The sequence below is a fragment of the Salmo trutta genome, chromosome 29, assembly GCF_901001165.1.
Source record: "Salmo trutta chromosome 29, fSalTru1.1, whole genome shotgun sequence".
In the NCBI taxonomy this organism is placed as follows: Eukaryota; Metazoa; Chordata; class Actinopteri; order Salmoniformes; family Salmonidae; genus Salmo; species Salmo trutta.
The window spans coordinates 38948740-38974153 of NC_042985.1; the positions used below are offsets into that span (position 1 = coordinate 38948740).

The following is a 25414-nucleotide window of genomic DNA, read 5'->3' on the forward strand; positions in this document are numbered from 1 at the left end:
TGACGAAGAACAAGCAAGGTAAGAACATTTTTCTTATAGGAAATGTGATTTTGGTGGAGGCTGACCTGGGTGGGTATCTAAATAGCTAGCCCTGTGATGCCGGGCTATGTACTTAGATTATTGCAAAATGTGCTTCATCCGAAAAGCTATTTTAAAATCGGACATATCGAGTGCATAGAGGAGTAATGTATCTATAATTCTTAAAATAATTGTTATGCTTTTTGTGAACGTTTATCGTGAGTAATTTAGCAAACTGTTAGTAAATTCCCCGGAAGTTTGCGGGGGTTATGCTTTTTCTGAACGTCACATGCTAATGTAAAAAGCTGGTTTTTGATATAAATATGAACTTGATTGAACAGACATGCATGTATTGTATAACACAATGTCCTAGGTGTGTCATCTGATGAAGATCATAAAAGGTTAGTGCTGCATTTAGCTGTGGTTTGGGTTTATGTGACATGATATGCTAGCTTGAAAAATGGGTGTCTGATTTTTTCTGGCTGGGCACTCTGCTGACATAATCTAATGTTTTGCTTTCGTTGTAAAGCCTTTTTGAAATCGGACAGTGGGGTTAGATTAACGAGATTCTTGTCTTTAAATAGCTGTAAAATAGTCATATGTTTGAGAAATTGAAGTAATAGTATTTCTAACGATTCAAAAATCGCGCCACTGAAATCTCAGTGGCTGTTACGTAGGTGGGACGAGTTCGTCCCACATGCGCCAGAGAGGATAACAAATAACCCCTTTTACTGGTCAGGACGTGACAGTTATATGGTCTTGGTATTTACATTATTTCAAGTGTACTAGAATGATAAACAAAGAATGACAGAGAGCAACAAAACAAAAAACAAAAAAGTAAAAGGAGTCACTTGAGAATGTGTTTGAGCTCATGACATTAGGTTAGAGATAATGATTGAACTCATGACATTAGGTTAGAGATAATGATTGAACTCATGACATTAGTGAACATTAATTTGTATTTGTATTTATTAGGGATCCCTATTTAGATGCTGCCAAGGCAGCAGCTATTCTAACTGGGGTCCAAACACATTAAAGCACTTACATCACACATAAAACAAAAGATAAAACAGTACATCATATAATATTATTACACCACTACATAGCTACAGTAAAATACAAAATGTATAATACCACCATACAACAATATTACAAAGTGTGCGTATGCTAACGTTTGTGTGCATATGCATGTCTGTACCTGTGTGTGTGTCTCTTCACAGTACCTGCTCTTCCATAAGGTGTATTTTTATCTGTTTATTAAATCTGATTCTGATCTACTGCTTGCATCAGTTCCCTGATGCGGAATAGAGTTCTATTTAGTCATGGCTCTGTGTAGCACTGTGCGCCTCCCATAGTCTGTTCTGGACTTGGGGATTGTAAAGAGAACTCTGGTGGCATGTCTTGTGGGGTATGCATGGGTGTCCGAGCTGTGTGCTGGTATTCCCGGTGCGACAAAACTAGGGCCTGTAGGACCTGCCTTATTGATAGTGTTGTTAAGAAGGCAGAGCAGCGCTTTATTATGGATATACTTCTCCCCATCTTAGCTACTGTTGTATCAATGTGTTTTGACCATGACAGTTTATGATCCATGGTTACTCCAAGCAGTTTAGTCACCTCAACTTTACTAAAACACTGCTTTCAGTTTTTGAAATATTTAGGACTAACTTATTCCTTGCCACACATTCTGGAACTAACTGCAACTCTTTGTTAAGTGTTGCAGTCATTTCAGTTGTTGTAGTAGCTGACGTTTATAGTGCTAAGTCATCCGCATACATAGACTTTACTCAAAAGTAAAGATTGAAAAAAGTAAGGGGCCTATACAGCTGCCCTGGGGAATTCCTGATTCTACATGGATTATGTTGGAGATCCTTCCATTAAAAAACACCCTCTGTGTTCTGTTAGGTAACTCTTTATCGACAATATAGCAGGGGGTATAAAACCATAACACACATGTTTTTTCAGCAGCAGACTGATTGATAATGTTAAAAGCCACACTGAAGTCTAACAAAACAGTCCCCACAATCTTTTGATCATCAATTTCTCTCAGCCAGTCATCATTAATTTGTGTAAGTGCTAAACTTGTTGAATGTCCTTCCCTATAAGCGTGCTGAAAGTCTGTTGTCAATTTGTTTACTGTAAAATAAAATACACATTTAGTTTACAAAAGTTTACCAATGGGTTGATTGGTCGGATGTTTGAGCCAGTAAGGTGGGCTTTACTATTCTTGGGTAGCGAAATTACTTTTGCTTCCCTCCAGCCTTGAGGGCACACACTTTCTAGTAGCCTTAGATTGAAGATAGGACAAATAGGAGTGGCAATATTGTCTGGTTTATCCATCCAAGTTGTCAGACCCCAGTGGCTTGTCATTGTTGATAGACAACAATAATTGTTTTGCTTCTTCCTCACTCACTTTACGGAATAAAAAATGACAATGCTTGTCTTTCAGAATTTGGTCAGTTACACTTGGATGTGTAGTGTCAGCGTTTATTGCAGGCATGTCATGCCTAAGTTTGTTAATCTTGCCTATGAAAAATATCATTAAAGTAGTTGGCAATATCAGTTGGTTTTGTGATGAATGAGTAATCTGATTCAATGAATGATGGAGTTGTTGACCTTTTTGCCCAAAATTTCATTTAAGGTGCTCCAAAGCTTTTTACTATCATTATTTATATAATTATCACTTTGCTTCATAGTATAGTTTCTTCTTCTTTTTATTCAGTTTAGTCATTCACTTCTCAATTTTCAGTACATTTGCCAATCGGTTGTGCTGCCAGACTTATTTGCCATACATTTTACCTCATCCCTTTCAACCATACCATTTTTTAAATACCTCATAGATCCAAGGGGATTTAACAATTTTTACAGTCCTTTTCTTAATGGGCGTATGCTTATTAATAACTGGAATAATAATTCCATATATGTGTCAAGTGCAGCATCTGGACCAGCCACAGACCAGCCACAGCCACAGACCAGCCACAGACCAGCAAATATTCTTCACATCATCAATATAAGAATCACTACAAAACATATTGTATGACTGCTTATACACTATGTTAGGCCCAGCTTTTGGAACTTTGGTTTTCCTAAATACGGCTACTATATTGTGATCACTGCATCCAATGGCTTTGATTACTGCCTTAAAGCACATTTCTGCAACATTAGTAAAGATGTGATCATCTGGAATGATGATATCATTCCAGTCAATAATGAAATCACCCAGAAAATATACCTCTCTGTTGATATCATATATATTATCAAGCATTTCACACATATTATCCAGATACTGACTGTTAGCACTTGGTCTATAGCAGCTTCCCACACGAATGGGATTTACATGAGGCATATTACTTCAACAGTATTTAACCTGAAATTGGCTCTAAGCTTTACAGGCATGTGGTTCTGAATATAGACCGCAACACCACCCCCAATGGCATTTCTGTCTTTTCTGTAGGTGTTATAACCATGTATTGCTACCACTGTATCGTCAAAGGTATTATCGAAGTGAGTTTCAGAGATAATAAGAATATGAATGTCATCTGTTACTAGCAAGTTATTAATTTCAGGAACCTTTTTTCTTAGGCTTGTCGTGGAAATTCAGTTCTGAGAGAGACTTTGACATTTCTTCAAACAATCATCGTTATTTAATATCGATTAATTATTGCAATAATGAAACCATCGACCCCACACTCCAAAGTGTGTTGCCGAATGCTTAACATCTGTTTTTTTCATTATCAGTTATATAGGACCTAAAAATGCTGGCAGCCTGGTTCCAACCTTCCCATAAGACCCCTTGGTTCATGTCCTGGTTATCTGCAGGGGATGTTGTTTTACTTCCAACCTGGTTTAGATTCCCAGATGCCAGGAAGATGAGAAATGAGGCATTGTTCTAAACTCTTCCAGACTATCTCTATCTCGGGTCATACACACCACATCTTGTCTATAGAATGCCAGCTTTAGGTTATCATTACCAAGTTATTGTCAGCTCAAGATACAGTTGAAGTCGGAAGTTTACGTACACTTATGTTGGAGTCATTAAAACTCGTTTTTCAACCAGTCCACATATTTCTTGTTAACAAACTATATTTTTGGCAAGTCGGTTAGGACATCTATTTTGTGCATGACACAAGTAATTACACAAGTAATTAAGGAAATAATTTGTAGACCTCCACAAGTCTGGTTCATCCTTGTGAGCAATTTCCAAATGCCTGAAGGTACCACGTTCATCTGTACAAACAATAGTATGCAAGTATAAACACCATGGGACCACGCAGCCGTCATACCGCTCAGGAAGGAGACGCGTTCTGTCTCCTGGAGATTCATGTATTTAGGTGCAAAACGTGCAAATCGATCCCAGAACAACAGCAAATGACCTTGTGAAGATGCTGGAGGAAACAGGTACAAAAGTATCTATATCCACAGTAAAACGAGTCCTATATCGACATTACCTGAAAAGGCGCTCTGCAAGGAAGAAGCCACTGCTCCAAAACAGACATAGAAAAGGCAGACTACGGTTTGCAACTACACATGGGGACAAAGATCGTACTTTTTAGAGAAATGTCCTCTGGTCGGATGAAACAAAAATAGAACTGTTTGGCCATAATGACCATCGTTATGTTTGGAGAGAAGCTGAAGAACACCATCCCAACCGTGAAGCGTGGGGGTGGCAGCATCATGTTGTGGGGGTGCTTTGCTGCAGGAGGGGCTGGTGCACTTCACAAAATAGATGGCATCATGAGGTAGGAAAATAATGTGGATATATTGAAGCAACATCTCAAGACATCAGTCAGGAAGTTAAAGCTTGTTTGCAAATGGGTCTTCCAAATGGACAATGACCCCAAGCATACTTCCAAAGGCTTAAGGACAACAAAGTCAAGGTATTGGAGTGGCCATCACAAAGCCCTGATCTCAATCCCATAGACAATTTGTGGGCAGAACTGAAAAAGTGTGTGCGAGCAAGGAGGCCTACAAACCTGACTCAGTTACACCAGCTCTGTCAGGAGGAATGGGCCAAAATTCACCCAACTTATTGTGGGAAGCTTGTGGAAGGCTACCCAAAACATTTGACCAAAGATAAACAATTAAAGGCAATGCTATCAAATACTAATTGAGTGTATGTAAACTTCTGACTCACTGGGAATGTGATGAAATAAATAAAAGCTGAAATAAATCATTCTCTCTAATATTATTCTGACATTTCACATTCTTAAAAGAAAGTGGTGATCCTAACTGACCTAAGACAGGGAATTTTTACTAGGATATCAAACAAATCAGGTAAATATGTAATTTTTCTCTCACAGGCTACATATAATACCAGTCAAATGTTTCGACACACCTACACATTCCAGGGTTTTTCTTTATTTTTGCTATATTCTACATTGTAGAATAATAGTGAAGGCATCAGAACAATGAAATAACACATGGAATCATGTAGTAACCAAAAAAGTCAAAATCTAAATGGTGGTTGGAACCAAAAATCTCAAATTTGACTCATTAGACCAAAGGACAGATTTCCACAGGTCTAATGTCCATTGCTCGTGTTTCTTGGCCCAAGCATGTCTCTTCTTATTGTTAGTGTCCTTAAGTAGTGGTTTCTTTGCATCAGTTTGACCATGAAGGCCTGATTCACACAGTCTCCTCTGAACAGTTGATGTTGAGATGTCTGTTACTTGAACTCTGTGAAGCATTTATTTGGGCTGCAATTTCTGAGGCTGGTAACTCTAATGAACTTATCCACTGCAGCAGCGGTAACTGGGTCTTCCTTTCCTGTGGCGGTCCTCATGAGAGCCAGTTTCAACATAGCACTTGATGGTTTTTGCGACTGCACTTGAAACTTTCAAAGACCTCTAAATTGTCCGGGTTGACTGACCATGTGTTTAAAGTAATGATGGACTGTCGCTTCTCTTTGCTTATTTGAGCTGTTCTTGCCATAATATAGACTTGGTTTTTTACCTAATACGGTCATCTTCTGTATACCACCCCTAACTTGTCACAACACAACTGATGGGCTCAAACGCATTAAGAAGGAAAGAAATTCCACAAATGAACTTTTAACAAGGCCCACTTGTTAATTGAAATGCATTCTAGGTGACTACCTCATGAAGCTGGTTTAGAGAATGCCAAGAGTGTGCAAAGCTGTCATCAAGGCAAAGGGTGTCTACTTTGACGAATCTAAAATAGAAAATATATTTAGATTACCTTAATACTTTTTTGGTTACTAAATGCTTCCATATGTGTTATTTAATAGTTCTGATGTCTTCACTATTATTCTACAAGGTAGAAAATAGTAAAAATAAAGAAAAACCCTTGAATGAGTAAGTGTGTCCTAACTTTTGACTCTTACTGTATGTTAATGTGAGCTATTTTTAGCATTTTTCTGGGATGCTTGATTGTTTTTATTGCTTTATTGGGAAGCTTATCAGATGTAGACATGCTCATGTTATTTATATTTGAGCCAATAGTGCGGGGTGATCTGCACACTGTAGACTACCTACTTGGGCACAACGCCTCAGTGCTAACAGTATAACTCTGGTTCATAGCCACATGATTACTGTATACAATATCTGTAGGATCAACAGAGACATTCAGGGCAGTTAGGGTGACATAAAGTAAGTTATAGAGGTCGACCGATTAATCGGAGTGGCCGATTAATTAGGGCAGATTTCAAGTTTTCATAACAATCGCAAATCTGTATTTTTGGACGCCGATTTGGGCAATTTTTAAAAAAAAATTTTTACACCTTCATTTAACTAGGCAAGTCAGTTAAGAACACATTCTTATTTTCAATGACGTCCTAGGAATGGTGGGTTAACTGCCTTGTTCAGGGGCAGAACGACAGATTTTTACCTTGTCAGCTCGGGGATTCAATCTGCAACCTTACGGTTAACTAGTCCAACGCTCTAACCACCTGCTTTACATTGCACTCCACGAGGAGCCTGCCTGTTACGCGAATGCAGTAAGAAGCCAAGGTAAGTTGCTAGCTAGTATTAAACTTAACTTATAAAAAACAATCAATCAATCATAATCACTAGTTAACTACACATGGTTGATGATATTACTAGTTTATCTAGCCTGTCCTGCGTAGCATATAATCGCTTAGGTACACGTTGCTCCAACCATAAACATCAATGCCTTTCTTAAAATCAATACACAAGTATATATTTTTAAACCTGCATATTTAGTTAATATTGCCTACCAACATGAATTTCTTTTAACTAGGGAAAATGTGTCACTTCTCTTGCAACAGAGTCAGGGTATATGCAGCAGTTTGGGCCGCCTGGCTTGTTGCGAACTGTGAAGACTATTTCTTCCTAACAAAGACAGCCGACTTCGCCAAACGGGGGATGATTTAACAAAAGCGCATTTGCGAAAAAAGCACAATCGTTGCACAACTGTACCTAACCATAAACGTCAATGCCTTTCTTAAAATCAATACACAGAAGTATATATTTTTAAACCTGCATATTTAGCTAAAAGAAATCCAGGTTAGCAGGCAATATTAACCAGGTGAAATTGTGTCATTTCTCTTGCGTTCATTGCACGCAGAGTCAGGGTATATGCAACAGTTTGGGCCGCCTGGCTCGTTGCGAACTAATTTGCCAGAATTTTACGTAATTATGACATAACATTGAAGGTTGTGTAATGTAACAGGAATATTTAGACTTAGGGATGCCACCCGTTAGATAAAATACGTAACGGTTCCGTATTTCACTGAAAGGAAAAATGTTTTGTTTTCGAGATGATAGTTTCCGGATTCGACTATATTAATGACCTAAGGCTCGTATTTCTGTGTGTTATTATGTTATAATTAAGTCTATGATTTGATAGAGCAGTCTGACTGAGTGGTAGTAGGCAGTAGCAGGCTCGTAAGCATTCATTCAAACAGCACTTTCGTGCATTTTGCCAGCAGCTCTTCGCTGTTCTTCAAGCATTGCTCTGTTTATGACTTCAAGCCTATCAACTCCCAAGGTTAGGCTGGTGTAACCGATGTGAAATGGCTAGCTAGTTAGCGGGTGCGCCCTAATAGCGTTTCAAACGTCACTCGCTCTGAGACTTGGAGTAGTTGTTCCCCTTGCTCTACATGGGTAACGCTGCTTCGAGGGTGGCTGTTGTCGATGTGTTCCTGGTTCGAGCCCAGGTAGGAGCGAGGAGAGGGACGGAAGCTATACTGTTACACTGGCAATACTAAAGTGCCTATAAGAACATCCAATAGTCAAAGGTATATTAAATACAAATCGTATAGAGAGAAATAGTCCTATAATTCCTATAATAACTACAACCTAAAACTTCTTACCTGGGAATATTGAAGACTCATGTTAAAAGGAACCACCAGCTTTCATATGTTCTCATGTTCTGAGCAAGGAACTTAAACGTTAGCTTTTTTACATGGCACATATTGCACTTTTACTTTCTTCTCCAACACTTTGTTTTTGCATTATTTAAACCAAATTGAACATGTTTCATTATTTATTTGAGGCTAAATAGATTTTATTGCTGTATTATATTAAGTAAAAATAAGTGTCCATTCAGTATTGTTGTAATTGTCATTATTACAAATAAAATAAAACAATCGGCCGATTAATCAGTATCGGCTTTTTGGCTCTCCAATAATCGGTATTGGCGTTGAAAAATCATAATAGGTCGACCTCTAGTAAGTTACTTACATTGTGTCTGGCAACTCCCCTGGGATAATGTACATTTTCTGCAACATTATGACAACTCACTGACACAATGGTAGGGATTAATTGAGCTGGTCTTGGGTCATTGATAAGTCATTGTCTCAAGGCAGCCTTGAAATGTGTGGACAGAGTCCAAGAGCCAAGATGATTTGGATGGACTCCGTCATTCCTGTAGATCATCTTCTGTTTCCAGAAAGTGTCAAAGTTATTTATAAAAGGGATTCGAACTGCGCTACTGCAATCTTTTAGCCAGGTGTGTAATGCCAGTAGCCTGCTGAAACTTTCACACCCGCGGCCCAACGATGGTACAGGACCTGAAATAATTGGCCGCTTTTTGGAATCTTTCAGTGCTAGAATCAGTTCTTTAAAATCAATTTTCAGAAATTCCGAGCTAGCGCTCCTGATATCATTTGACTCCACATGGACCACAACAGCATCAGCTCAAGGCATCTGTCGTAGAACAGTCAGAAGCAGCCTTGTAATGTCCTGTACTTGTGCTCCAGTATAGCATAGGAATTTTGTCCCGGGAACCAAGGTGTTTCTTACAATAGTACTGTCGATGATGACAGCTGGTGCAATGGCTGAGGAAGTCCGGTCGTTCTTTCGCCTTGAGTGCCGAAAGGTGGTGGGGCCCGATGGACCCGAGCCAGTTGTAGTCCCCATCGTGGATGATGAATAGGCCGGAGTACCTCCGGATCTGATCTCGAACCACAATCCCCCAGGTCCGGGCTTAATATCTCCAATGAGGCTCCCGTTACCAGAGGACGCTGTTTTCGACTTCCATGGCGAGTGACATATCTCCATGGCTGGTTGGTAATATTGAGAACAGGAACATCCCCCAAGTCATCCAGGAGCATCCTACTAGCTCCATTCTCCAGGGAAGGGGGATACCCCTTCATGGGAGGGATCCCTGCAGAGTACCGGCCAGTCGGCTGTGGAGAGCCGACACGGAAACAACACTTCCATCATGCCAGAGCGGCGTCCTACTACTTGGGTAAAAGAGAGAAAAAGTAAGCCGGTGTGGATTCCCCAGTAGCTTGTATAGATTCGCTACTTGTTTGCTAAGAGTAGTCACTTTGATCTTGTAGTCCTCTACAAGCAAACAGTTGCTACATTGAAAGTCTGGGTGGTCCAGATTGTCCCTTAACAAAGCAGCCGACTGGCTGTTACTTTGATTGTGTTGTTGATTGCAGAAAGAGTCAGGTATCCACCAGACCACAGACATAGGTATGCTTGGAGGAATATTGGAAAGTCCAAGCAGGTTCTCTGACCATGTGCCTCTCTCTCACTCTCTCTCCCTCCCTCTCTCTCACTCTCTCCCTCTCTCTCTCTCGCTTTCCACACAATCCTTCTCATCTCCCTTTCACTGTTTAATTATTTCCATCTCCCCCTTTCCCTTCTTTGCTTTCTCTCCAAATGACTTCCACTAGGACCTATTTTTAGCCCTCTCACTTTCTCACACTTGACACCATTTGCAGTGTGCCCTCAGGACATCATTGCTGAGATCATTCATCTGTGATGGCATGGTTTGGTTTCTGTAGGCTGTATGTATCAACCCTCTCTTTCTTTGCCCGCAGCCTGCTTTCTGATAGCTTTCTATGCTTTCTAATAGTTGGCCACATCTATGTATTCCATTGACTAGTCCTGAGAGGAAATTGTCCTCTGCCCCTTGGGCAATATCTGCGCCACGATGTACATAAGGCAATGAGATTTTCTTTTATATTGGCCACGATTTAACACAGCATAGATAGACACAATGCATCCATTTGTATCATCTTTGAGACAGGCACAGCGATGTGATGCGCTTGTACTAAAACCAAATGTATTGTTCTCTAGAGAACAGCGTGTGTTGTGTTTTTCCCAATGCCTCAAATTCAAAGGCCCAATGCCTGACTTGATTTAACAATTTTAAAGCAACAGGCCAACTTACTGCATGCTTTCCCTGGGCCGTGTGCTGTTTCTGATGTGTCTGTGTCTGTGTGCTATTCCAGGGCAGACAGGAGGGGGTGGAGATTGACCCCTGGGAGGATGCAGACTACAGTATTTACAGAGTCACTGACCGTTTCGGGTTTCTGCAGTAAGTCAAACTGGGTTTCTGTGTACAGTATTGTACACATTACTTGACTGGCAGAATCTTACTGTTGTTCTCCATTCTTTTTCCACAGTGACGAGGATCTGCCAACCCCTAGTGCACACGAGGAGAAGGTAAGAAGTGGAAATGCAATATATGCATCGAACGAGTCAAAGAGACACACTACAGTTTCCGTTAGGGGGTGTACAGAAGCTACTAACTACCTTTCAAGTGTGACCTCTAACATATAGAGGTGTAATGTTCCTTGTACAGCTGTAGTGTGTGTGTGTGCGTGGACATGTGTCAATGCTTAGTGAGCGCTCGATGTGTGTGTATTAACCAATCCATTACCTCCCGCTAACTTAGTGAACCCCTGTAGCAGGGCCGCTTGCCCCAGGCATCCATCTAAGGTGAAGCCGATCCTTAGGCATCTCACACACTCCTGGAATGGGAGCTATGCTTCCCCACGCCTTAGAACCGGTCATGTGGCCGGTTTAAAATGTATTTTCGGTTTCACCCTGACAGAAAAAGAACCTGGAAATTGAAAGGGTAGAAAAATGGCTGAAGATGGTGAAAAAATGGGATAAATACTGGAACAGTGACAGGGTGAGAATAACTCTCTTGCTCTCTCTCACTCTCGCTCTCTCTCGCTCACACAGACACACCCTTCACTTGTGTTTATAAATGTTTATATTAGTCTTAAATGCTCACTGAACATTTACTCTCCTGCCTCAACTTCCCATTTTGTTTATCCCCTGTCTAACCCCTGTCTCTCCTGTGTCCCCCTGCTCTCCTCTCAGATGGTAAAGCGTGTGTATAAGGGTCTCCCCCTGCAGCTGAGAGGCCAGGCCTGGGCCCTGATGCTGGATGTGGAGAAGGTGAAGAATGAGAACGAGGGGAAGTATGAGGTAAAAGAGTACCCAGTATCTAACACGTGCGCGCACACACACACACACACACATGCATACACACACTGTTGATTCATCAAGCATCTACTCTAAACAGTGCATAGGTGTAGCCACCATTTACCAACACACAGGGATTTGATACCATACTCCAACCAGCAGTGACCACTAAACCATGAAATCTCTGCTGTTATGATTTGAAGGTGACTGATACTTCAGGTGTCAGGGAAAGTGATGTCATTGTGCTAGGCTCTGCTATCAGTAAACAGGTTCACGACATGGGCAGAGTCAATGAAAAAAAACCTATTCAACGATACTGAATACCCTGAATACCCGGCCAGAGATAAATACCATGTGCTTCAACAATGGTATGATACGGTAATGTCCCTGTCCTCCCCCTCCATTTGTACAAAGTGGGATTCAAATTGATTTAATTTTTAAAAAATGGTCAACAATCTAAAACACAATTCTCTGTAATGTCAAAGTATTAATGGAACATAAAACAGTAATATATTTGAAATTAGATAAGTATTCAATACATGTTAGAATCACCTTTGGCAGTGATTACAGCTGTGAGTCTTCTGGGCAAGTCTCTGTACAGTATTCTTCAAGCTCTGTCAGGTTTGTTGTTGATCATTGGTGTATAGCTATTTTTATGTCTTGCCATAGATTTTCAAGCCGATTTAAGTCAAAACTGTAACTAGGCCACTCAGGAACATTCAATGTCGTATTGGTAAGTAACTCCACTGTATATTTGGCGTTGCGTTTTAGGTTATTGTCCTGCTGAAAGGTGGATTTGTCTGCCAGTGTCTGTTGAAAAGCAGACTGAACCAGGTTTTCCTCTAGGGCTTTGCCTGTGCTTAGCTCTATTCCATGTATTTTTATCCAAAACAGAAAAATCCCTAGTCCTTTCCAATGACAAGCATATCAATAACATGATGCAGCCACCACCATGCTTGAAAATATGAAGAGTGGTACTCACTGATGTGTTGGATTTGCCCCAAACATACAGTGGTTCTTTAAAAAAAATATATATATTTCACCTTTATTGAACCAGGTAGGCCAGTTGAGAACAAGTTCTCATTTACAACTGCAACCTGGCCAAAATAAAGCAAAGCAGTGTGACAAAATCAACAGTTACACATGGGATAAACAAACATACAGTCAATAACACAATGGAAAAATCTGTATACAGTGTGTGCAAATAAGTAAGGCGGTAAGACAATAAATAGGCCATAGTGGCAAAGTCATTACAATTTAGCAATTAACACTGGAGTGATAGATGTGCAGATGATGTGCAAGTAGAAATACTGGTGTGCAAAGAGCAGAAAAACTAAAACAAATGGGATGAGGTAGGTAGTTGGTTGGATGAGCTATTTACAGATGGGCTGTGTACAGCTGCAGAAATCGGTAAGCTGCTCTGACAGCTGATGTTTAAAGTTAGTGAGGGAGATATAAGTCTCCAACTTCAGTGATTTTTGCAATTCGTTCCAGTCATTGGCAGCAGAGAACTGGAAGGAAAGGTGGCCAAAGGAGGTGTTGGCTTTGGGGATGACCAGTGAGATATACCTGCTGGAGCGCGTGCTACGGTGACCAGTGAGCTGAGATAAGGTGGAGCTTTACCTAGCAAAGACTTATAGATTACTGGATATGCTTAATATGGGTCTGGAAGGAGAGTTTACATTCTACCCAGACACCTAGGGATTTATAGTGTCACGAACCGGCTCAACGTTCGTACCAAAAAGGGAGACAACGTGGAGACAAGGAATAACAAAATATATATTTATTAACTAAGGTAACTTAAATGCAATTAACAATGGTGTATGTGTAATCAGTAATCAGTAGTGTAAGTGAGTGTTTTGCATGCATAAATGGGATAATGCGGGGTGTTGAACGGTGTCAAAGCAAACAACCAAAAAGCCACAAAAATACCACAACACAATCTATGAAGGTGTCTGCATGGAGAGAGTCTCCCCAATGAATGTGGCAGAGATCTATTTATCCTGGGACACACACGGCCCCAGGTGTTTCCCATGTAGCTGACGACCCTCCCAACTCCGCCCACCGGCATCCTAATAAGGAAACAAGAGCAAAGAGAGAGAATACGGCAGACAGAGTGGGAGGGTCGTCACAATAGGTGTCCACATATTCTAAGTCAGAACCGTCCAGAGTAGTGATGCTAGTCGGGCGGGCAGGTGCGGGCAGCGATCGGTTGAAAAGCATGCATTTCGTTATACTAGCATTTAAGAGCAGTTGGAGGCCACGGAAGGAGCGTTGTTTGGCATTGAAGCTCGTTTGGAGGTTTGTTAACACAGTGTCCAAAGAAGGGCCAGATGTATACAGAATTGTGTCGTCTGTGTAGAGGTGGATCAAAGAATCACCCGCAAGCAAGAGCGACATCATTGATATATACAGAGAAAAGAGTCAGCCCGAGAATTGAACCCTGTGGCACCCCCATAGAGACTGCCAGAGGTCCGGACAACAGGCCCTCCGATTTGACACACTGAACTCTGTCTGAGAAGTAGTTAATGAACCAGGTGAGGCAGTCATTGGAGAAACCAAGGCTGTTGAGTCTGCCAATAGATTACTGTGATTGACAGAGTCGAAAGCCTTGGCCAGGTCGATGAAGACGGCTGCACAGTACTGTCTTTTATCGATGGCGGTTATGATATCGTTTAGGACCTTGAGCGTGGCTGAGGTGCACCCGTGACCAGCTCGGAAACCGGATAGCGGAGAAGGTACGGTGGGATTTGAAATGGTCAGTGATCTGTTTGTTCACTTGGCTTTCAAAGACATTAGAAAGGCAGGGCAGGATGGATATAGGTCTGTTGTAACGCCCTGGCCATAGAGAGGGGTTTTTGTTCTTTATTTTGGTTAGGCCAGGGTGTTACATTGGGTGGGCGTTCTATGTTCCTTTTTCTATGTTTTTGTATTTCTTTGTTTTGGGCCGTGTGTGTGGCTCCCAATCAGGCACAGCTGAAGCTCGTTGCTGCTGATTGGGAGTCACACATAAGGAGCATGTTTTTCCTTTGGGTTGGTGGGTAATTGTTTCTGTCAGTGTTTTGTACCAGACAGGACTGTTTGCTGTCGGTTTACTCGTTTCTTGTTTTGTATAGTGTTCATGTTGTTTATATTAAATTCTGATAATGAACACTAACTCCGCTGCACCTTGGTCCACTTCTTCAGACGACAGCCGTTACAGAATTACCCACCACCAAGGGACCAAGCAGCGGAAGAGGGAGGTCCGGTCAATGGAGGAGACGCCGGCCAGCAGACGGGGTCGCTGGCGTCGGTCGAGGAAGCCCGGAAGACACCCCCAAGAAAATTTTTGGGGGGGGCTAATGGGGTGGTCCGGAAGGGCAGAGGAGGAGCCCAGACCACTGCTCTCGTGGGGGATGACGGCAGAGGAGGAGACGCAGATGAGGTGGTTTATTGAGGACCTGCTGAAGGAAGATCTGGAGGAGGAGCCATGGGAGGCGGAGTTGCGCGCTGTGTCGCCAGTGCGTCCGCACAGCCCGGTGCGTCCGGTGGACATGCCCAGCACATGCCGTGCTAGGAAGGGCATCCAGCCAGGACGAGTGGCAAAACCGGCTCCACGCTTCAGTTCACCAGTGCGTGTTCACAGTCCTGTCTGGCCCGTCCCTGCTCCCCGCACCAAGTCCACAGTGCATGTCCCCAGTCCTGTCCGGCCCGTCCCTGCTCCCCGCACCAAGCCCAAGGTGCGTGTCCCCAGCCCTGCCAGTCAGCAGTCGTCAGAGCTGCCCGCCAGTCAACAGTCGTCGGAGCTGCCCGCCAGTCAACAGTCGTCGGAGCTGCCCGCCAGTCAACAGTCGTCGGAGCTGCCCGCCAGTCAACAGTCGTCAGAGCTGCCCGCCAGTCAACCATCACCAGAGCTGCCCGCCAGTCAACCATCACCAGAGCTGCCCGCCAGTCAACAGTCGTCAGAGCTGCCCGCCAGTCAACAGTCGTCAGAGCTGCCCGCCAGTCAACAGTCGTCAGAGCTGCCCGCCAGTCAACAGTCGTCAGAGCTGCCCGCCAGTCAACAGTCGTCAGAGCTGCCCGCCAGTCAACAGTCGTCAGAGCTGCCCGCCAGTCAACAGTCGTCAGAGCTGCCCGCCAGTCAACAGTCGCCAGAGAGGTCAGACTGCGCTGAACTGCCGAAGTGGCCAGACTGCGCTGAACTGCCGGAGTGGCCAGACTGCGCTGAACTGCCGGAGTGGCCAGACTGCGCTGAACTGCCGGAGTGGCCAGACTGCGCTGAACTGCCGGAGTGGCCAGACTGCGCTGAACTGCCGGAGTGGCCAGACTGCGCTGAACTGCCGGAGTGGCCAGACTGCGCTGAACTGCCGGAGTGGCCAGACTGCGCTGAACTGCCGGAGTGGCCAGACTGCGCTGAACTGCCGGAGTGGCCAGACTGCGCTGAACTGCCGGAGTGGCCAGACTGCGCTGAACTGCCGGAGTGGCCAGACTGCGCGGAACTGCCGGAGTGGCCAGACTGCGCGGAACTGCCGGAGTGGCCAGACTGCGCGGAACTGCCGGAGTGGCCAGACTGCGCGGAACTGCCGGAGTGGCCAGACTGCGCGGAACTGCCGGAGTGGCCAGACTGCCCCGAACTGCCGGAGTGGCCAGACTGCCCCGACCTGCCGGAGTGGCCAGACTGCCCCGACCTGCCGGAGTGGCCAGACTGCCCCGACCTGCCGGAGTGGCCAGACTGCCCCGAACTGCCGGAGTGGCCAGGGACGCCCGCCAGCCCGGTGAGTCCTGTGCCTACGCCTAGGGCCAGGCCTCTGTCATGTCTCCCCAGCCTGGTGAATCCTGGGTCAGTGCCGTCAGAGCAGCCAGGGTCGCCCGCCAGCCAGGCGCAACCATCGCCGCCCGCCAGCCGGGCGCAACCATCGCCGCCCGCCAGCCGGGCGCAACCATCGCCGCCCGCCAGCCGGGCGCAACCATCGCCGCCCGCCAGCCGGGCGCAACCATCGCCGGCCGCCAGCCGGGCGCAGTCAGTGTCGCCCACCAGACCTTCGGCGCGGCCAGGTGCGCCACCGAAGAGGGCGACGTCAAGGGTGGAGCAGAGGCCACGTCCCGCACCTGAGCCGCCGCCGTAAGAAGGCCCACCCGGACCCTCCCCTTCAGAGTCAGGTTTTGCGGCCGGAGTCCGCACCTTTGGGGGGGGGTACTGTAACGCCCTGGCCATAGAGAGGGGTTTTTGTTCTTTATTTTGGTTAGGCCAGGGTGTTACATTGGGTGGGCGTTCTATGTTCCTTTTTCTATGTTTTTGTATTTCTTTGTTTTGGGCCGTGTGTGTGGCTCCCAATCAGGCACAGCTGAAGCTCGTTGCTGCTGATTGGGAGTCACACATAAGGAGCATGTTTTTCCTTTGGGTTGGTGGGTAATTGTTTCTGTCAGTGTTTTGTACCAGACAGGACTGTTTGCTGTCGGTTTACTCGTTTCTTGTTTTGTATAGTGTTCATGTTGTTTATATTAAATTCTGATAATGAACACTAACTCCGCTGCACCTTGGTCCACTTCTTCAGACGACAGCCGTTACATCTGTAACAGTTTGGGTCTAGAGTGTTTCCCACTTTGAAGAGTGGGATGACCGCGGACGCTTTCCAGTCTTTAGGAATCTCAGACGATACGAAAGAGAGGTTAAACAGACTAGTAATAGGGGTTGCAACAATGGCGGCGGATAGTTTTAGGAAGAGAGGGTCCAGATTGTCTAGCCCAGCTGATTTGTAGGGATCCTGATTTTGCAGCTCTATCAGAACATCAGCGGTCTGGATTTGGATTTGGATTTTCTTCCTAGTTGCGTCATACTGCAGCACACTTTGCGAGCTGCCGCAGAATTCTATGGCACGTTATTGAATTGTCAGCCATTGTTACCATTAATGCTAGTTAGTGCTAGTTTGACCACCAGAGGGCATCTTTGAGAAACATTTGATAGTCTTCAATATTGGCTGTACGAGAGAATTTAAAAGCTTTTTTGTAAGAACATAGTGTATGGGATTGGTTTTAATAAATTTAGCTTAATTAATATGAATAATATTATGGTGTTTCTATTCCAAGAAAAACGAGAAAAAAAAACAAAATCCCTGAGCGGTTTCCTTCCTCTCCGTCAACTAAGTTAAAGGGACGCCTGTATCTTTGTAGTGACTGGGTGTATTGATACACCATACTGTACAAAGTATAATTAATCATTTCAACATGCTCAAAGGGATATTCAATGTCTGCTTCTTTTTGTTTTACCCATCTACCAGTAGGTCACTTTCTTTGTGAGGCATTGGAAAACATCCCTGGTGTTTGTAGTTGAATCTGTGTTTGACTATCCCAGAGGTGGGGTTAGTCATGAAAATAATAATGTTAAACACCATTATTGCATACAGAGTTAGTCCATGCATTTTGTTATCTGACTTTTTAAGCACATTTTTACTCCTAAAGTAATTTAGGCTTTACAAAGGGGTTGCATACTTCTTGACTCAAGACATGTTGTCACGCCCTGACCTGAGAGAGCCTTTTTTATGTCTCTATTTAGGTTTGATCAGGGTGTGATTTGGGTGGGCATTCTATGTCCTTTTTTCTATGCTTTGTATTTCTTTGTTTTGGCCTAGTATGGCTCTCAATCAGGGACAGCTGTACATCGTTGTCGCTGATTGGGAGTCATACTTAGGCAGCCTGTTTTCCTTTGGGGTTTGTGGGTAGTTAATTTCTGTTTAGTGTGTTAGGATACCTGACAGGACTGTTTGGCTGTCGTTTGTTTTTTCTTTGTGAAGTGCCTTTTTCATCTAAAATAAAAGATGAACAAATTCCACGCTGCACCTTGGTCCTCTTCTTCCAAAGACAGCCGTTACACATGTTCAGCTTTTAATTTTTGATACATTTATAAAATCATAATTCCACTTTGACATTATGGGGTATTGTGTGTAGATCAGTGACACAAAATAAAACTGTAATCCATTTTAACTTAGGCTGTAACACAGCAAAATGTGCAAAAAGTCAAGGGGGTGTGAATACTTTCTGAAGGCACTAAGACATACAGTACGTGAACATACGTAGGAGTGTTCTGATCTCCCCCCACATATTGCAGCCAGAAGCCAGAGTGCTGAACGCAAAATATTGTCATGTTATACACCAAGACCATTTCATATTTATAGCACCATTACTTTTCACAACTACCCCAACTCCCACCCACCCGTCGCTACATTCAGCAATATTAATAATAGTGACATTGTTTTTGTTTGTTGGTTGCGGCTCCAAAAAGAGAGAGGATTATGTTACTGTATGTGAGATGAAAACAGGCAGATGGTGTTGACATGGAGTTACAAAGATCACACACACATCACACAATAACAGAGGTTTACTGACAGGGGATTATTGCTTTTGATATAAAGTTAATATGAAAAGATGTTGCCTAAATACTATAGAATCTAGGATTTTGAAAAAAATATATATATTCTAGATTGTTTTAGCATTAATCATGTGTACTGTTCATTTCTTTCTAATAAGCTTTTGAAGTGTGCAAGGGATTTAGAAAATGTATATATTGTTTTATTGAAATTTTTCAGAGGATGAAGGAACAGGCCAGAATGTTCTCCCAGGAAATCAAACAGATCGATCTGGATGTGAACAGGACGTTTAGAAACCATATCATGTTCATGGATCGATTCGGATTCAAGTAAGTCAACAGCCGTATTCTACGGTAAAGGTGGGTGTTCATGTATGTCTTAGTGCTGATCTAGGATCAGATCCCCCAGTCTATTATATATTAGAGTGGCTGCGGTTTGGGATTTTCTGGAACCCGTGTTGCTATTGATAGGTAGAGTTTTACGTAGCTGCTGCCTGCTCTGCTGCCTAAGTAGCTCCGCTGCTGCTTCCCCCTCATTGACATGGAGGGTGAAACTTCATGTTGTACACAAAAGACATGATCGAAATGTTCGTACAAACTTTGTTGTCTGTTGTAACAGTATTACAAACATAAGCACAACACAAAAGCAGTCTATTTCATGTTACTAGGCAAGTACACTATGTGACCAAAAGTATGTGGACACCTGCTCGTCGAACATCTCATTCCAAAATCATGGGCATTTATATGGAGTTGGTGACCCCTTTGCTGCTATAACAGCCTCCACTTTTCTGGGAAGGCTTTCCACTCAGCCACAAAAGCATTAGTTGGCACTATGCATTGTGGCAGGTAGCGTTCTTCATCCGTCAGACTGCTACATGGTGAAACGTGATTCATCACTCCAGAGAACGCGTTTCCACTGCTCCAGAGTCCAATGGTGGCGAGCTTTACACCACTCCAGCCAACGCTTGGCATTGTGCATGGTGATCTTAGGCTTGTGTGCGGATGCTCGGCCATGGAAACCCATTTCATGAAGCTCCCGACGAACAGTTGTTATGCTGACGTTGCTTCCAGGGGCAATTTGGAACTCAGTTGTGAGTACTGCAACCGAGGACAGGCTACTTTTACGCGCTATGCTTTTCAGCACTCGGCAGTCAAATTATGTGAGCTTGTGTAGCCTACCACTTCGCAGCTGAGCCGTTGTTGCTCCTAGACATTTCCACTTTACAATAACAGCACTTACAGTTGACCGGGGCAGCTCTAGCAGGGCAGAAATTTGATGAACTGACTTGTTGGAAAGGTGCCACGTTGAAAGTCACTGAGTTCTTCTGTAAGGTCATTCTACTGCTAATGTTTGGCTATGGAGATTATATGGCTGTGTGCTCGATTTTATACACCTGTCAGCAACGGGTGTGGCTGAAATAGTCGAGTCCACTAATTTGAAGGGGTGTCCACATACTTTGGATACATGTGTATATATAACACAAGCAAGACACAGACAGGTGATTATTTTCTCATCATTGCAAACATTGGCTAGTTTTTTCTCCATCAACTCTCACTACGATTAGTAGGCAGTCTAAAGCAGTAAAGTGCAATACCATTGGAAATTAATGTTGAAAGTTACATTTATATTCCTAAAACGTGATGCTGTCACTGCTTCCTGTTGACAAGACAGATTAATAAGTAGCCCAATGTCAAAACACAGTTTTAAAGTGCCCAAATCAATATGCAGAAACCGTTTGTGATATATTGAAACTGGATTAAAAAAAACACATTGAAACTGGATATGTTTTTACATCACTGGTTAGAGGACAATGCAGAACACAATCAGCTACATTTGTGACTTTTACATTTTGATACAGGGGTCACCAAAATAAAAAGAGAAACAACACTGTTTTGTCAGTCACTCCTATCGATTATCACATTGAAAACGATATCGCACTGAAATCAATAGAACAGGGACAAAACGTTTGGGGTGTAGAGCTATTTAAACGAAGACGATGCAAAGGCCACACAGAAACGGAATAACCTATACATGCTGTGACACTACATTTTGGAACGACGGATGTTCATTTCGGGAGGCTGCAGTCATGGAAAAGGGAACAAAGCACTTATTCTGTTAGTTAACTTCAACGAATCACGACCCGCCATAGGTTATCAACGGTTGGCTGCTATTTTATGTGATAGTTTGACTGTCAAGTCCGTGTATAGGTGTGTGGCCAGCGACTTTTATTAGGAGACCACTCCGAATTATCCAATTGAGAAATAAAATAATAGTAAAATAATAATTTTCAAAATTATATAATAATAAAAAAATTAAATAATAAAAGTCTTGCGACCCACGGCGTGTATGACAAAATCAACAGTACAAAACCAAAGATATTGATCGGTTTTAAGCAATTGACCTTATGTCATTGTGTTGATTATAAACCTTTATACTAACATCATCAATCTGAGGTAAAAAAAGGATGTGTAATTCCCCCCCAATTCGATGTGGTCAAAACTTCAGCTTGTGTAATATAGTAAAACATACTGTCCACACATCATGGAAAGCAGCGAAATGAACCACATTTCTATTTAGCTAAATACTAAAAAACACAAAAGGGATTAATAGTCTCAATTGCTTTACTGACGATAATGCAATATTAAACTAAATCAGATGTTCAGATCTACAAATGTTTGACATTGAACATTAGTTACAGAGGGTACTCGTTTAAAGTCCAGCATAGATGAACAGCGGACATGTTGATGATGCAATTTACTTTAAAAGGTCAAAGGTAATGCAGTAGCATGGGAGTGCGCAGTGCTTCTCAAATGTAAAATGTATGCGTTCTCCACACTCTCGTCCTAATAAGAACGTACTCAAGAGAATGCCCTTGGAAGAACGCACTCAGAGCATGAGAGTATGCATATTGAGAAACACCCACAGACACGCAGTCTAATTAGAAATGTAATGTTATTTTTTCATCACCATTCCGAACGAATAAAATAAAATGTTATTTGTCACGTGCTTCGCAAACAACAGGTGTAGACTAACAGTGAAATGCTTACTTACGGGCCCTTCCCAACAATGTAGAGAGAAAGATAAAAAACTATAGAAATTTTAACACAAGGAATAAATACACGACTTATTAGTAAATAGACAGCCATGAAAAATATAGATGAAAACTGTCTTGGTAAATAGTATGGTTTGCAGCTTATCATGAAATATTCTAACTCCAGCGAGCAAAAACGTGGGACTTCCTTAACATTAGAGATCGTGCACCAGCTGTTGTTAACAAAGAGACACACCTCTCCCCCCTCATCTTTTCAGTTAATTGATATAAATCACGAAGTTCATCTGCCTTTACTGTGGTGCAGGACAATTCTCAGCAACAAAAGAGTGATCAAATTCCGATCCTACATATGTATAGTATAATAAGGTATGAAGTGAAAGTTGCCTGAACCATGGCAATTACCCCTGTCTGTCTCTGAATGACTGACCTCTCTCTCTCTCCTCTCTGTGTCTATACAGACAGCAGTCTTTATTTAATGTCCTGTCTGCCTATTCAGTCTACAACACGGTGAGTTTGTGTTAGTCTTCCCTCAGTCATAAATAATGTTAATATTTACATAATGTTTGCATCAGGATTCAGCCCAATGTTCAGCAATTAACTGCTTTGTAACACTAAAACTAGTGGCAACTGAGCTGTCTCTAACTTTATGGAGACAAAACCTACATCACGACAAATGTAGCCTGGTGATCAATGTGACATAGTTTGACCTCTAACCTCTGACCCTATAGGAGGTGAGCTACTGCCAGGGCATGAGCCAGGTCGCCGCCTTGCTGCTGATGTACATGAACGAGGAAGACGCCTTCTGGGCCCTGTCACAGCTACTGACCAATCAGAAGCATGCCATGCACGGTGAGCTGACCAATAAGATATCCCGTAAACATTGATTCAACCGTACAGATATGTCATGCATTGTGGTCCGACCAATCGATAATAGGAATCAGCTACATTACCAGTGGAATAATATATGAATATGTAATACAATCTTAATAAAGATATGGAATTACAGTTATTGACTAGTAAGTACACTCTGTTATGGAGTTCTAGCCACAAGAGTTATCTGTGTGTTTACACAAGGTAATGAAGCAGTCTAATTATACGCTGTCCCTCTCCTCCCTCTAAGGTTTCTTTATTCCTGGGTTTCCCAAACTGCAGCGCTTCCAGGCGCACCACGATCAGATTCTCTCCAAACTCATCCCCAAGCTGAAGAAACATCTGGTTAGATCACTGTTTTTTAATTTTGTTAATCATTTTTTACCCATCCTCTTCGGAGGACACATATCTTGTTTGTTTTTTACAGCTTTTCTGCTACATATACATACATTGTACATACACATTTTACATACACATTATTCATACACATTTTACATAGATCATTGTTTAGGTTGCCTTCACACACACAACCACATACATGCATACACACACGCACACGCACGCACATACACACACGCACACACATTACGTAATGGCATTATTATGTTTCTTAATAGTGAGGTTATTACAATAGTTGCATATAGTTACATTGAAATGTGTGTTACTGTGTAGAACTGTCCATCGTTCTCTCTACCCTTCCCTCTCTTTCTCCCTCTTTTTCTCTTTCTTCCATTCCATCTCTCTTTTTCTCTCTCCCTCCATCCCTCTCTCCCTCTGTCTCTCTAGGACAGGGAACAGATGTCCTGTGGGATCTACAGCACTAAATGGTTCCTGCAGTGTTTCATTGACAGGGTGAGAGAAAGTGTGTTTTAAAGGACCGGTGCCATTTTTAGCCGATTTAAATAATTATTCATTTTTATTGGCCCGTGATAACCAAGAACTCCTCTCCTCAAAGGTACAATCTGGGATCTGGGGTTGCTGACCAACGATTGCCATATGTGACCGACCACCTTGATTCGGTCTTATGTAGCAAAATTTGCAATTGTGTTTTTACATTGGATAAAAGCAGAGACACAGAGCTACAAAATGGTATATCATACACTGCATTTGAGGAACAATGGGAAAGTAGTTTTGCTTTGAAAGTTTATAAACTTGTAACCTCACTTTCAAGAAAATGTCCTTCGAATATTTTTGGTACCTACTGGAGAGCTCTTCTTTGTCTACACCCATTCAGCAACATTCACACCCGCTTAAACTTTAGCCCCCACCCAAACTCTGACCATTTTACTCGCCCTAATTAGGCTGTGTTCATGTTATCCAGAGCATTGGTGACTGTAACTGTGCTGCTGGCAACAATTGAATTACGCTTTTTTGCCAACATTTACTGACACCGGCCATATTCAACGTGTGTTGAGCGTACGTAAATTCATCAGTTATTCTGCGCTCTGGCACACTCAGACAAGAGTGCTCGGAAATCAGAAGTAGATGGCCAGACTGAATTTACGAACGCACCCGAAATGGTTACCTGCATAGTGGAGTCTTTTGTTAAGACATGTAGCTAGCTAGCTAGCTAAACAATGAACAATAATCACAACTCATGACGTTATTACACTGCATGAATCTGCAGGTAGCTAACCAACAGTTGTCGCAGTGACATTCTATTGAAATGGATACTTGCATAGTGGAGTCTTTTGTTAAGACATGTAGCTAGCTAGCTAGCTAAACAATGAACCAAAATCCCAACTCATGACGTTACTACCCTGCATGAATCTGCAGGTAGCTAACCAATATCTGAGAATGGTTACCCTTAGTTTGAAGATATAATCCGAAGACAGGTGTTTTTCTCCATCTCCTTAGCTATCATACTCAAATTCCACTTATTTCAAAACTTGGACCTCCAGAATGTGGAAAGCAACCCTTATGCAGTTTTACTACGTGATACATAAAAACAAAAGTGGCGTTATACAGGATTACTTAGACATACTGACCAGCTCAAATAGATAGAAGCGTGCTCTATGGCAGACCAATCCAAACTCATCACTCGGTATGTCCAGCCCAATCAATATCTCAGCCAATCATGGCTAGCGGGAAAGTTGCTCGCTTTTTATGTGGCTAAACCAACTTGGCTCGTACTTTTAACAATTTTATTCGTATTAACAGATGGCATACAAGTTTGTTATTAAGGCACATAAAAGTTCACATGTTTGAGAAGGCATTTCTGCCAAAAAACGCATTTAGATTTTTAAGAAAAGTTTACGTTCAAACGGCTCTCCTGTGAAGTAGTGACCCGCAACATACACATAGTTTCCTGAAACGTGTCACATTGTAACTTTTAGCAGAGGAGAAAGTAGTCAAAGAATTGATGCTGCGAGCCTCATATTCAACTGACAATAATAACTTAAAATAGCACAATTGCAATTGTATTCATGGATGTTCATTCATTTCACAACTCTAAGCCGTATAAACGTATAAGGTAAAAC

General features: G+C 42.6%; 1 protein-coding gene across 2 annotated transcripts in view; it reads left to right on the forward strand.

Moving 5' to 3' along the window:
- Positions 1 to 25414, forward strand: part of si:ch211-288d18.1 (USP6 N-terminal-like protein) — a 44567-nt gene that overhangs the window by 16409 nt on the left and 2744 nt on the right. For both annotated transcript variants that reach the window (XM_029722169.1, XM_029722170.1), the window contains 9 exons: positions 10685 to 10770; positions 10859 to 10898; positions 11290 to 11370; positions 11565 to 11672; positions 19232 to 19341; positions 22523 to 22571; positions 22793 to 22913; positions 23185 to 23279; positions 23721 to 23786. In XM_029722169.1, coding sequence (XP_029578029.1) covers positions 10685 to 10770; positions 10859 to 10898; positions 11290 to 11370; positions 11565 to 11672; positions 19232 to 19341; positions 22523 to 22571; positions 22793 to 22913; positions 23185 to 23279; positions 23721 to 23786 — 756 coding nt within the window. The remainder of the gene's footprint in view (positions 1 to 10684; positions 10771 to 10858; positions 10899 to 11289; positions 11371 to 11564; positions 11673 to 19231; positions 19342 to 22522; positions 22572 to 22792; positions 22914 to 23184; positions 23280 to 23720; positions 23787 to 25414) is intronic.